The sequence below is a fragment of the Malania oleifera genome, chromosome 1 (assembly GCF_029873635.1).
Source record: "Malania oleifera isolate guangnan ecotype guangnan chromosome 1, ASM2987363v1, whole genome shotgun sequence".
Lineage (NCBI taxonomy): Eukaryota > Viridiplantae > Streptophyta > Magnoliopsida > Santalales > Ximeniaceae > Malania > Malania oleifera.
This window is the reverse complement of record NC_080417.1, coordinates 96,515,297-96,528,736: the sequence shown is the minus strand read 5'-3', so window position 1 is coordinate 96,528,736 and position 13,440 is coordinate 96,515,297. Positions and strand designations below refer to the sequence as shown.

At 42.3% G+C, this 13,440-nt stretch overlaps 1 protein-coding gene across 1 annotated transcript; it reads left to right on the top strand.

The window, feature by feature from the left end:
- The first annotated feature begins 8,097 nt into the window (after window positions 1-8,097).
- LOC131164784 (LRR receptor-like serine/threonine-protein kinase RPK2) lies at window positions 8,098-12,176 on the top strand. The gene has a single exon (XM_058122232.1). The coding sequence runs from the start codon at window positions 8,445-8,447 to the stop codon at window positions 11,871-11,873; it is 3,429 nt and encodes a 1,142-aa protein (XP_057978215.1). The 5' UTR covers window positions 8,098-8,444; the 3' UTR covers window positions 11,874-12,176.
- Window positions 12,177-13,440: the final 1,264 nt, after the last annotated feature.

The following is a 13,440-nucleotide window of genomic DNA, read 5'->3' as shown; positions in this document are numbered from 1 at the left end:
ATATAGAATGACATTTTCCGCTGCGTATATGATTATGACTGGATGTGTTTAGGGTGCCTAGGAATCCCACGGGGTCGGACCCTCATCCAGTGTACTGTATCTATGATGATTTGTATGATACAATGACAGGTTAGGTTACAATTTTCACCCTCAGGTCCCATTTCCGGGTTCGGGGCGTGACAGCTTGGTATCAGATCTAATCAGGTTACTAGATCTTGTAGACTTGGTTAGGCTTAGTTGTGAGTATATACCAGAGTATAGGATGTGGATATAGGTAAAGTTGGTTGATGATTGTTCGGTTGCTAGACCAGGATTTGTTGACTGTATTCCGTGTTTTTCCTGGGATGGCGATTCCATTAAAAGCAGGGCAGATCATTGATGATTTTCATGTCGGTGTGATAGGACGGACCTAGACCTGGCAGGGAGTAGTTAACACGGTTAGTGTAGATTATTGTGTTAACTGTATGTGTTGTAGGGATACTGATAAATTCCTATTGTGCTACAGAATGGAGCCCAAGGATAATAACTTGGGAAGTGGCTCCGAGGAGACTACGAGTGATGAGTCTCCTTCTATACCTCGAGGTTTGACGAGGCAGGTATTATGGGAGACCGGGCGGAGTGTGAGGAGATGTGAGCGCTCTCCTACTGCTGCGGGGTGCACCATTGAGAGGTTCACATGCATGCATCTTCCGACGTTCTCTGGAGGACCTGACCCGACGACAGCAGAGGATTGGGTGGAGAAGACTGAGAGGATCTTAGAGGCCCTATACTGCACGGATAGGCAGCGAGTCCTTTATACCACCTTCTAGCTGTTTGGGGAGGCGGGTCGATGGTGGACTGCGGTGAGTCTGCTGGAGAAGCAGAGAGCCAGTCCTGAGGAAGTGACATGGAGCCATTTAAAGGAGGTATTCTTCGACAGATACTTTTCGGCTTCAGCACGTGATGCGAAGGCAGATGACTTTTCTGCTCTGACGCAGGGGAATTTGATGGTGTAGGGGTATGCGGCTCGATACATAGAGTTGTCCCGCTTTGCACCATGTATGATCTCAAGCGAGTATAAGAAGACTCGGAGGTTCGAGAAGTGTTTAAGGAAGGATATCCGCAGACTAGTGGGTATGCTTCAGATCCGTGAGTTCTCGGTGTTGGTGGATAAAGCCACGGTGATTGAGACTGGTATCTAAGAGGACGAGGCGGATCAGGAATCGAAGAAGAGGACAGTACCTTCTGGTTCTCGGACAGGATCTTGTCAGGGATCGTGGAAGAAGAGGAGCAAGGGCTCGGGCTACCACCAGAATACTGAGCGCCAGGATTCTTAGGGGAGCCAGACTCGTGGACGTTGTGCTAGATGCCACAAATGGCACAAGGGTGAGTGCCAGTCATTTGGGGGTAACTACTATAACTGTGGCCAGCCAGGTCACATGTTTCGTGATTGTCAGGCGCCGAAGCGAGACATGCCTGGATCTAGTGTGAACCGAGGGAGCAATCAGATACCTAGGGGAACCATTTAGATGAATACAGCTCCGGACAAAGTATACTCTCTTACTCCAGTGGACGCTGAGCATGCAGGTAACGTGGTGACAAGTACCTTATTATTGCTTTTGAATAAAACTTCTGTTTTGTTTGATTCGGGTGCTAGCCATTCTTTTGTGTCTGTGAATTTCGTGGGACGGTGTGGGGTTGAGACACGAGATGTGAATGAGGTGTTATCTGTTACTACGCCATCTAGGAGTGTATCTTTCTATAGGAAGATGTTGGTAGACTTCCTAGTGGAAATTCAGGAGAAGCTGCTACCGAAAAATCTTATGGTATACGACATGTTGGGGTTCGACGACATTCTGGGGATGGATTGGTTGTTCTCCAGTTATGCTGTGATCCACTGTCGTAGAAAGGTGGTAGTTTTCAGACCTCATGGGGAGCAGGAGTACGAATTCGTGGGATCGTGTGTGCGTTCTGTGCCACAGATTCTGTCGGCACTACATATGAGGAAGCTACTCTTGGACGGATGTCAGGGGTACTTAGCTTGTATGAAGGAACCGCCGTAGGATGAGTTGAGACTCGAGGATATTCGGGTAGTTAGCGAATTCTCGGATGTGTTTCCAGATGATTTACCTAGCTTACCTTTAGATCGTGAGGTAGAGTTTGCGATAGATTTGCTACCTGGTAAGGCACTGATCTCTAAAGCTCCATATCGGATGGCCCCAGTAGAACGTCGGGAGTTGAAGGAGCAGTTGCAGGAATTACTGGACAGGGGTTTCATTCGACCTAGTGTTTCGCCCTGGGGAGCTCCAGTATTGTTTGTAAAGAAGAAGAACGGGTCGATGCGGATGTGCATTGATTACTGTGAGATTAACAAGGTAACTGTGAAAAATCACTATCCTTTACCTCATATAGATGATCTTTTTGACTAGTTATAGGGGACGCGGGTCTTTTCGAAGATCGACTTGCGGTCAGGATATCATCAGGTGAGGCTTAGAGCGGAGGATGTAGTGAAGACTGCTTTCCGAACCAGACATGGCCACTACGAGTTCTTACTCATGCCTTTTGGGTTGACGAATGCACCAGCGGTGTTCACGGATCTGATGAACAGGGTTTTCCATGAGTACCTAGATCGGTTTGTGGTGGTGTTCATTGATGACATTCTGGTATACGCGAGGAGTACAAAAGAGCACATGGAACATTTGAGGTTAGTGTTACAGATTCTGTGGGAGAAGAAGTTGTATGCTAAGCTGAAGAAATGTGAATTCTGGTTAAGTCAGTTTGCGTTCTTAGGCCATTTGGTTATTGAGGATGACATATCAGTTGATCCTAGCAAGATTGAAGCCGTGGTCGATTGAGTAAGGTCGACGAATGTGCAGGAGGTTCGGAGTTTTCTAGGACTGGAAGGTTACTATCGTCGGTTCGTAGAGGGTTTCTCTAAACTATGTTGACCTCTGACTCGATTGACCAGGAAGGGAGTCCAGTTTGGGTGGACCAATGATTGCGAGCAGTTCTTTTAGGAGTTGAAGCACCGGCTGGTTACTGCTCTAATATTGACCATTCCTTCAGAGGATGGTGGATTTGTGATTTATAGCGACGCATCTCTGAAGGGCTTAGGATGTGTGTTTATGCAGTAGGGTAAGGTTGTGGCGTATGCTTCTCGGCAACTGAAGGAGTATGAAAAGAATTACCCTACACATGATCTAGAGTTGGCTGCTATTGTGTATGCACTGAAGATCTGGCAACACTATTTGTATGGGGTGCAGTGTGAGATCTTCATTGACCATAAGAGCCTCAGGTATTTCTTCACGTAAAAAAAGTTGAATATGAGGTAGAGGCGGTGGCTAGAGTTGATTAAGGATTACGATTGCACGATCAGTTATCACCCGGGGAAGGCAAATGTGGTGGCTGATGCATTGAGTCGGACGTCAGGACCTACAGCTGTATCTGCGATTGTAACTCAGTGTCACATTATACGGGATTTGGAGAGCTCAGGTATAGAGTTAGTGGTTGGTGATCATCAGGCCTTCTTTGCTAGCCTGGTGGTCCAGCCGACTTTATTTGAGCGTATAAAAGCTGCGCAGGCTAGTGATGTAGAGTTGAACGAGGTTAGGGAAAAGGTACAGCAAGGACTGGCTATAGAGTTTAACATCTCTGAGGGAGGTGTGCTGAGGTTTGGGACCAAACTATGTGTTTCGAATGATGATGAGATTAGAAGGACGATTCTAGAGGAGGTGCATCGTTCTATGTATACGGTACATCCTGGTAGTACAAAGATGTATCGGGACTTGTGCGAGACCTTCTGGTGGTTTGGTATGAAGAGACAGATTGCTCAGTTTGTGGAGCAGTGTCTAACATGTCAGCAGGTGAAAGCTGAACATCAAAGGCCGGTAGGGCCGTTGCAGCCTTTGCCTATTTCGAAGTGGAAATGGGAGCATATTTCCATGAATTTTGTGATCGGATTGCCACTAACGCTTCACGGGCAGAATGCTATTTGGGTGATCGTGGATAGATTGACGAAATCTACTCATTTCATACCGATGAAAATTGGTTATCCTTTGAGTAGGCTAGTAGATTTGTATGTGCATGAGATTGTGAGAATGCACGGAATACCAGTGTCCATTGTGTCGGATCAAGATCTGAGGTTTACTTCTCGATTCTGGACGAGTTTGTAGAAGGCATTGGGGACGAAGCTTACTTTCAGTACAGCGTTCCACCCCCAGACTGATGGACAGTCGGAGAGGACGATACAAATATTGGAGGATATGTTGCGAGCTTGTGTGTTAGACTTTGGTGGTAGTTGGATACAATTTATGCCACTTGTGGAGTTTGCATATAACAATAGCTTCTAGTCTAGTATAGGGATGGCACCGTTCGAGGCTTTGTATGGTCAAAGATGTTGATCTCCCTTGTGTTGGGATGAAGTTGGTGAACGTCAGGTGTTAGGACTTGAACTTGTGCAGTAGGTGTCTGAGAAGGTGGGTTTGATCTGGGAGAGGATTAAATCGGCTCAGAGTCGATAGAAGAGTTATGCAGATGTTCGCCACTGTGAGTTAGAGTTTGAAGTGGGAGGTAAGGTATTTCTGCATATTGCTCTGATGAAAGGAGTGATGAGATTCGGCAAGAAGGGCAAGTTGAGCCCGAGGTATATCGGACCATTCCAGGTACTTGAGCAAGTGAGTTCGGTAGCCTACAAAGTTGCATTACCTCCAGCACTTTCGAGGGTCCATGATGTGTTTCATGTCTCCATGTTGAGGAGGTACGTGTTGGATCCTTCACATGTGATTAGTTATTATAAGTTGGAAATTGGGGACACTTTAGCGTATGAGGAGATACCTGTTCAGGTTCTGGACCGTAAATTTCAGAAGCTTCGTACCAGAGAGATACCGTTAGTGAAGGTATTGTGGCGAAACCACGAGGTTGAGGAAGCTTCTTGGGAACTAGAAACGAAAATACGCCGGAAGTATCCACAGTTATTTTGAGCATTTGTACATGATCCTACTATAGGTTGGGATAGGTGGTTAGTCGTCGGGAGTGTGAGTATTGTGAACTCCTAAGACTGTTGTATATGTAACCACGGTATTCCTCTGCCATAAGTGAGGGTATGTATGTGTATGTGTATGATGGGACTGCGTTATGGTGATCGCCAGTTCGCTTTTGAGTTGTGTCTATGTATTTGGTTGTATGTATGAGTCTGGGAATGAGAGATGGCAAATTTCGAGGACAAAATTTTTGTAAGGAGGGGAGATTGTAAGAATCCAAAATATGAAAAATGGGTTTAAATATTAAGAGAGGGGCAAAATTGGAAATTGCCGGGTCAAAGGGCTATAAAAGGAAATTTCCTTTGCTTTCTCATTAAGAAATCTCAAATATCTCTCTCTCTCTAAACCTCTCCCTACTCCTCTCTAGAATTCTTCGCCGATCGTTGACGGAATCGGGAAACGGAAGCTACCATGAGGATCGTGGAAGGATTCTCTATAATTTCTACGGATCGGAATCTTGTTTCGGAGATTTTTGGGTTTCAGCATAAAATCGAGGTAAGACTCGGTTTTCAATTCTGATCCGGTAGATTTGTAGGTAATTGTCTTGTGAACATATTCTGTACTGTGATTTGTAGGTTTTGGAACTCAGTTTGTTGTTTAGGGACCTTGGAGTTCGGGATTTGCTTACGGGGTTAAGGTAAGGGGAACTATGTTTATATTGGTTATTTTTGAAATCGGACTTGGTGGAATTGTGGTCCACGGTCATGTGTGTGTTTTAGCTACTCATTTGAGGGGATCTAACGGGAAAAAACTATGAGTTTTTCATTATTACAGTTTTGGGAAAAAGGAGGCGACGGGCTGAATCTCGGGTTTTGTTGAAAACCAAGTATATGTGTGATTTATCTTGTGATATTGGGATGACCGTACCTTGACTTTGTTTAAACTGTATTTGTTTGGAAAACCATGATTTAGATGACCAAATGAGTGTGGTTTGTTTGGTTATATGAGCATGCATGTGTGTGTGATATGTTGAAATGCTAATAGGAACGCGGTTCCGAAATTGTCCCAAGTACTGAGTGTCCGGCTCTATATCCGAGGGCGTGTTATCGCTTGCCATGTAGGCAAGAGTGTCCGGCTCTATATCCGAGGGCGTGAGCCTATTTCGGTAGATTAGGCCGAAGGGTGTGGATCCACCAGTTTAACGCCGGTACGATGTCATGGGAGTCGGGGACTAGCCATGTGCCGGTGGCACCGTGTTCATAGGTTGGCTACGGGCCAACGCCGTATGTCGCGGGCTGGCTTCGGGCTGAAAAGTGTGACGACACTGAGGATTACTGATCATGTGTATGTACTATGACGGGGCTGTGTATAAATGGCCGTCGTATGTGTGCGTGTATGCACTGTGTAAATTAGTACTGGAATGCATTTAACTGCGTGTATGTTATATCATAATAACACTCAAATGTCACAAACTAATATAACATATGTTCTTCCTTACTGAGAGGTGTCTCACCCCTACTGTACGTACATTTTTACAAGTCCTTCGGGTAACCGGAACTAGCGTCCTTGTGTAGGGAGCGTAGTGGCTGGTGTACTGCGTTAGTGCTTGGGTAAGTGCTATGACTGTAGTTTTGTTGGGTTGCCATTTTGAGTTGTATTTGGGCACCCAATTTGTACGTTTTGTTAGAGCCATGTTATGCTCTTGTATAGACTTTAGTATGGTACTGCATATGTTGATATAGAATGACATTTTCCGTTGCGTATATGATTATGACTGGATGTGTTTAGGGTGCCTAGGAACCCGACGGGGTCGGACTCTCATTCAGTGTACTGTATCTATGATGATTTGTATGATACAATAACAGGTTAGGTTACAATTTTCATCCCCGGGTCCCATTTCCGAGTTCGGGGCGTGACAATTTATATCTACTCATTTTTTTCAATTGAATTTAATGATGCATTTGAGAGTATAGATTTTGAACTTTGGGTTTAAATTGGGGTGTATTTGGACAAATTTCAGTACAATTTAATGTCATATTTTATCCAAGTCTAATACAAATCCAAATCTAAAGTCTCTCCAAACATTAAACCAAGTTCAATTCAATGTTTTTAGGGCTACGCTTAGTATGATAAAGTTATATAAGGATGGATTTGGTTAAACTTATATCTTATGCTAGTATATGTCTGATGATAAAGTTATCAAATCTTGTGTCTGCCAGCATGAATTTTAATTCTCGAATTTGGATTTGTATTAATTTTGATTATTAATTTCTTTAAAACCGAATTTAAGACTTAAGATTCATACTTCAAACACTATTTGATAATTTTTTTAGAATGTTATTTTAATTTTTAAAAAAATTAATTTAACATGCTTTTATCAAGGACAAAGCATTCCAGTCTAAAAGATTCCTATCAATATTTAACTCTAATAATTTTTCAATGTATTATTTCAACTTTGATAAATTTAATTCAACCTAATTATTAATTTTCTCTTAATTAAAATACATTTAATTTTTTATATACTAATATGATTCGAATCAATATTAAAATCTATGTTAATTATAAATGAACTATATTGAGTTTATAAATGTAACCATCAAAACTTCATTTCCTTTTAATATTTAATTTTGAATTTTTTTAAAAATTAATTTTTGTATTCAGACATTGAACTTATATTGTGTACGGATGGATATAAAGGACAATAAAAAAAATTTAATATGACATAAAGTTAAAATAAAAGAAATACAAAATTTACTCTTTCAAATGCTAGATTATATATTTATTTTTTATTCCATAACAAGAGGTATTTGGCTAGTATTATTTTTCATAATTTTTTTTTTTGAAAAAAAATTTATCCAATTCAAAGGAGGATTTGCCGAGGTTGAAAAGAGCCGAAGTGGCATTGACAATGTTAAGACTTGGATAATGATCCACGTGGAACCTTCCCTAACAGTCACGTGGTGTCCATCCACGAATCTTAATCTTAATCAGTTGATCTCCAGTCGGTCACTCAAACCGGTAAGGACCCCTAAATTGACCGGATGATGAACGGATCGGCTCGCCGTGGACCCCACTACCACCGGCATGTCCGGTGGAACCTTTATCACCCACAGGCCACAGCACGACAGCAACCCCCTCCGAAATTATTATTATTTTTTTTGAAGGAAAAAAAAGAAAGAAAAAACCATACTGCTAATGAAGAGGGAGGGGGACAAGGGCGAGAGAGAGAGAGAGAGGGAGAGAGTGAGTGCTGTGTGCGAAGAACAAAACGAAAGAACGCGTTAGCTGAAAGAAAACAGTTGAAAGAAATCCCCATTGCCATTATTCACTTCTCTCTCTTTCTCTCTCTCTCTCTCTCTGACCCTGACAATACCTACGGCTTAGGGTTTGAGCGAGCCCCTCTCGACTTCGTCGGAAGTTGGGAGAGGAGACATTGAATCTGGGTGGCTTTATAGGGTTTTGTTCTTTCCTTCTAGGGTTTCACTTATGCCCATTATTGTGCAACCATTGATGGGTTCTTCTTCTGTCATCAAATGGCACCACCTTTTCTATCTCGTCTCTCTCTTTTCGATCTTGTTCTCTGCTCATGGCGACGCGGGTTCTGACAAATCGGCGCTTCTTCGGTTCAAAAGCTCTGTTTCGGATCCCTCCGGAGTGCTTTCCGGGTGGAATTCAAGTAGTCCTGATCCCTGCTCGTGGTTCGGCGTGCTGTGCAACTCCAATTTTAGGGTTTTGGCCCTGAATATCACCGGTGGCGGCGGCAAAGGTAATTCCAGTGCTTTCACTTGCGGTGATTTAGCTCAGGTTCCACTATATGGGCTGGCTATTAGGAGGAAATGCTTGGATAATAATGTGAAGTTAGTTGGAAATTTGTCGCCTGTGATTGCAAAGCTTACTGAACTTAGGGTTTTGGTGCTTCCTTTCAATGAGTTGAGTGGGGTGATCCCTAATGAAATTTGGGGCATGGAGCAGTTGGAAGTTTTTGATCTAGAGGGAAATTTGTTTACTGGATCTTTGCCGTCTCAATTTCAGGGTTTTAGGAACTTGCAGGTTCTTAATCTCGGATTTAATAGGATTGCTGGAGAGATGCCTACCTCCCTTTCGAACTGTATGAATCTAGAAATCTTGAATTTAGCAGGTAATCAGCTTAATGGAACGATTCCTGGATTTTTAAGTCAGTTGCGTGAGTTGAGGGAAGTGTATTTGTCATTTAATCAGCTTGGTGGTTCCATTCCAATCGACTTTGGGAGAAATTGTGCAAACCTTGAGCATTTGGATTTGGCTGGTAATTTTTTCGTTGGTGGAATTCCAAGTAGCTTGGGAAGCTGCAGTAATCTGCGGTCACTACAGTTATATTCAAATTTGTTTGATGAGGTTATTCCTCCTGAACTTGGTCGGCTTCAGAAGCTGGAAGTTTTGGATGTTTCAAGGAACAGCCTCAGTGGTTTCATACCACCTGAGCTTGGTAATTGCTCTGAGTTGTCGGCTTTGGTGCTCTCAAATCTGTTTGATCCACTACCAAACATCAATAGCTCAAAAGAGAATTCCTTATCGGTGCAGTTGAGCTCTACTAATGATGATTGTAATTATTTTCAAGGTGCCATTCCTGCAGAAATTACTGCCCTACCCAAGCTCAGGGTAGTATGGGCACCAAGGGCAACTCTCGAGGGAAGGTTGCCGAGCAATTGGAGTGCTTGTAACCGCTTGGAGATGGTTAACTTAGCTCAGAATTTTTTTGATGGGAAAATTCATGCAGGGTATCTTTGGTGCAAGAAACTTCATTTTCTTGACTTGAGCTCAAATAGGCTGACAGGGGAGCTTGTTGACAAACTTCCAGTTCCTTGCATGACTCTGTTTGATGTCAGTGGGAACCTTTTGTCTGGTCCTATTCCCAGATTTCTTTCTGATACGTGCCCTGATGTTCCCTCAAATGGATTTTCTTTAGACCTGGGCGACTTATCATCTGCATATATATCATTTTTTTCATACAAAACACAGGTTGGAACCCTTGCACGATTGTCTGTAGGAGATGTTGGTCTTGCAGTTTTTCATAATTTTGGTGGTAACAACTTTAGTGGTACTTTCCAGTCATTGCCAATTGCATCAGAAAGACTAGGGAGGCAGACTACATACTCATTTCTTGCTGGTGGAAACCAGCTCACTGTTGCATTCCCTGGAAATTTATTTGAGAAGTGTGATGGATTAAATGCAATGATTGTCAATGTTAGCAACAATAAGATATCTGGTCAAATTCCAGAAAGATTTGATGCAATGTGTAAGTCTCTCCAATTTTTGGATGCCTCTGGGAATCAGATTTCTGGGTCCATTCCCCTTAGCATGGGTGATTTAGTTTTTCTTGTTGCTTTAAACTTGAGTCAAAACCTGTTGCAAGGACAGATTCCAGACACTCTTGGCCAGATAAAGGGTCTGAAGTATCTTTCTTTGGCTGGCAATAACCTGACTGGCGCCATTCCTTCGAGTTTAGGAAATTTGAGCTCTCTAGAAGTGCTGGAACTATCTAAAAACTCTCTATCTGGTGAAATTCCAAAACATATTGTGAACTTGAGCAGCCTGACTGCTCTCCTGCTCAACAACAATAAACTCTCAGGGCAGATTCCCTCTGGTTTGGCAAATGTGACAACCCTCTCAGCATTCAACGTGTCCTTCAATAACTTGTCTGGGCCACTGACATTGAATGGTAACTTGATGAAGTGCAGTAGTTTCCTTGGAAACCCTCTTCTTGGGTCATCATCATGCAGACTGTTCTCCTTAACAGTGCCATCTTCAGATCCAGAGGGGAGAGATGGGAATTCACAAAATTATGCTGATTCGCCACCAGGAAGTTCAACTTCTAGAAGAAAAAGCAGTCGTTTCAACTCAATTGAGATTGCATCGATAACATCTGCATCAGCCATTGTTTCAGTTCTTTTAGCTCTTCTTGTCCTCTGCATCTACACCTGGAAATGGAAGCCACAGTCCACAATTCTAATGTCTGCCAAGAGGGAAGTTACTGTTTTCACTGAAATTGGGGTTCCTTTGACGTTTGAGAATGTTGTACGTGCTACAGGAAGTTTCAATGCAAGCAACTGCATTGGGAATGGGGGTTTTGGAGCAACTTACAAGGCTGAGATCTCTCCAGGTTTCATTGTGGCAATAAAACGGCTTGCTGTTGGACGGTTCCAGGGGGTGCAACAATTCCATGCAGAAATCAAAACTCTTGGGAGGCTACGTCATCAAAATCTTGTGACTCTAATTGGCTATCATGCCTGCGAAACTGAGATGTTCCTCATATATAATTATTTGCCTGGTGGCAATCTCGAAAAGTTTATTCAGGAAAGGTCTACAAGAGCTGTGGATTGGAGGACACTCCACAAGATTGCTTTGGACATTGCCCGTGCACTTGCCTATCTACACGATCAATGCGTGCCACGAGTCCTCCATCGCGATGTCAAGCCCAGCAATATTTTGTTGGACGATGACTTCAATGCATACTTATCTGACTTTGGATTAGCCAGGCTTCTGGGAACTTCTGAAACACATGCCACAACAGGAGTGGCTGGAACTTTTGGTTATGTTGCTCCAGAATATGCAATGACTTGCCGTGTTTCTGACAAGGCAGATGTTTATAGTTATGGAGTGGTGTTGCTTGAGTTATTGTCAGACAAGAAAGCCCTTGATCCATCATTCTCTTCTTTTGGAAATGGTTTCAATATAGTTGCTTGGGCATCCATGCTCTTGCGACAGGGCCGAGCCAAGGAGTTCTTCACTTCAGGCCTCTGGGATGCAGGTCCCCATGATGATTTGGTTGAGGTTTTACATTTAGCAGTTGTGTGCACTGTTGATTCTCTCTCTACCAGGCCTACAATGAAGCAAGTTGTAAGAAGGCTGAAGCAACTTCAACCCCCATCATGTTAGCTCTTTTGGTGGGGGCATCTGTTTAATTGACATTGTAATGTGTAGAGGGTAATCTCAATTGTAATTTGTTCTCTTGCACCCAATCCTAGGTCTGGGCTGCTCGTAGGTTCATTCTAAATTGTAGTTATTCCACTTGTAAATTGTAATATAGTTTTGGCCTCATTTTCGATGTTGTTACCCTTGCTTGGGAGGGCTTACCAATGAATCTGCAGAAGAATGCAGATATTCATCTTCCACGTCATTCGCGTGTATTGATTCCATTTTTTTGTTTAATACCAAAGAATAGAAATATTTCCTCAAAAATCTTGTTGCATGCCTAAATCCAGGTCTGCCTTATTTGATTGGATGTGTGATATCTGCAAATTGATCATATTGTTGAAAGAAGTTGGAGGTTTTGCTTGCAGATTGGATACAAAGCTTGTTGAGAGAATCTAAAGGACAAACAATCTGCACATGCTTCTGGTTCTGGAAACACTTTATAGGATCCATAGGTATGTAAGACTGTTTTGAGATTTTCAATTTTTTCATACTTTCTTCTTTGGTTGATTTGAAGGTGGGGGCACCTTTGGCCTTTCACCTTCACCCTTCCCTCCATTTTCCTCATACCACCTACTAAAGATGGTGGCAGCGTTTTACTGTTAAAATTTCCCAGGTACAAACTTTTTTTTTTTTTATCTACTTTCCTATCTATACTATATTTGGAAATGGTAGTCTTCTTCTTCTTCTTCTTCTTCTTCTTATTTGACAATTGGTGTAGTTAAAAACAAGCACTCCCCACAAGTAGAATGCAATGTCAGCTTATACAACCCACCTCGGAAAGCATCCAAGTTTTCAAAGCCATTTCTTGCCGCTTCTCTTTGACCCCTTCCTTGCCCCTTCCACATCTGGCCATCCGGGTAATAAGGTTAACAACGCACCAAAAGGTCATCTAAATAAATTTCAGAAGAAGCTTTTGAAGTTCTAGCACTTTGATCATTAATTTTTGAATTTTAACTTTGATAACAAATTTGAATTAATGCGAGTATGAAACTTAAATAAAGAAATTATTACAATTAAAATTGAGCAAAGTGAAACTTAATAAAATTTTATAAAAAGTGTAATTTGCCTATCGTCATTTTCAAGTACACAAGCCCTTCCCTTCTAAAAGCAGTAGAGCATACATTGCAACAATTCTCTCTTTATCCGAATTGACCAACTAGGGTTGTTTCACTCCAAGTTGAATTAACAGTGTTGATGTCAAAAATTAAGTTCTGATTTTGGCTTACCATTGACAATCGCATGCAACCAAGGGAAGCAAAAGAAACTAGAACTCCGGTTGCCTCGAGGGGTCTTTCCTAATGGTCAAATTAGAGTTAGGATGAAATCATGAAATATATTAATTGTAACAACAGTGTTCTAGAGAGTCTTACTTTTAGCTTTTTATGTGAATGATATGGGGATTACAACCCCCTCATATCTATTTTTAGTTCTCTTAAGTTCCACATGCCCTTTAATTTTCCAGCCCTTACCTTCTCCTTATTAATTGCCAACGACGACTCATATTTTACCCTAACAAATGCCCCCTCCC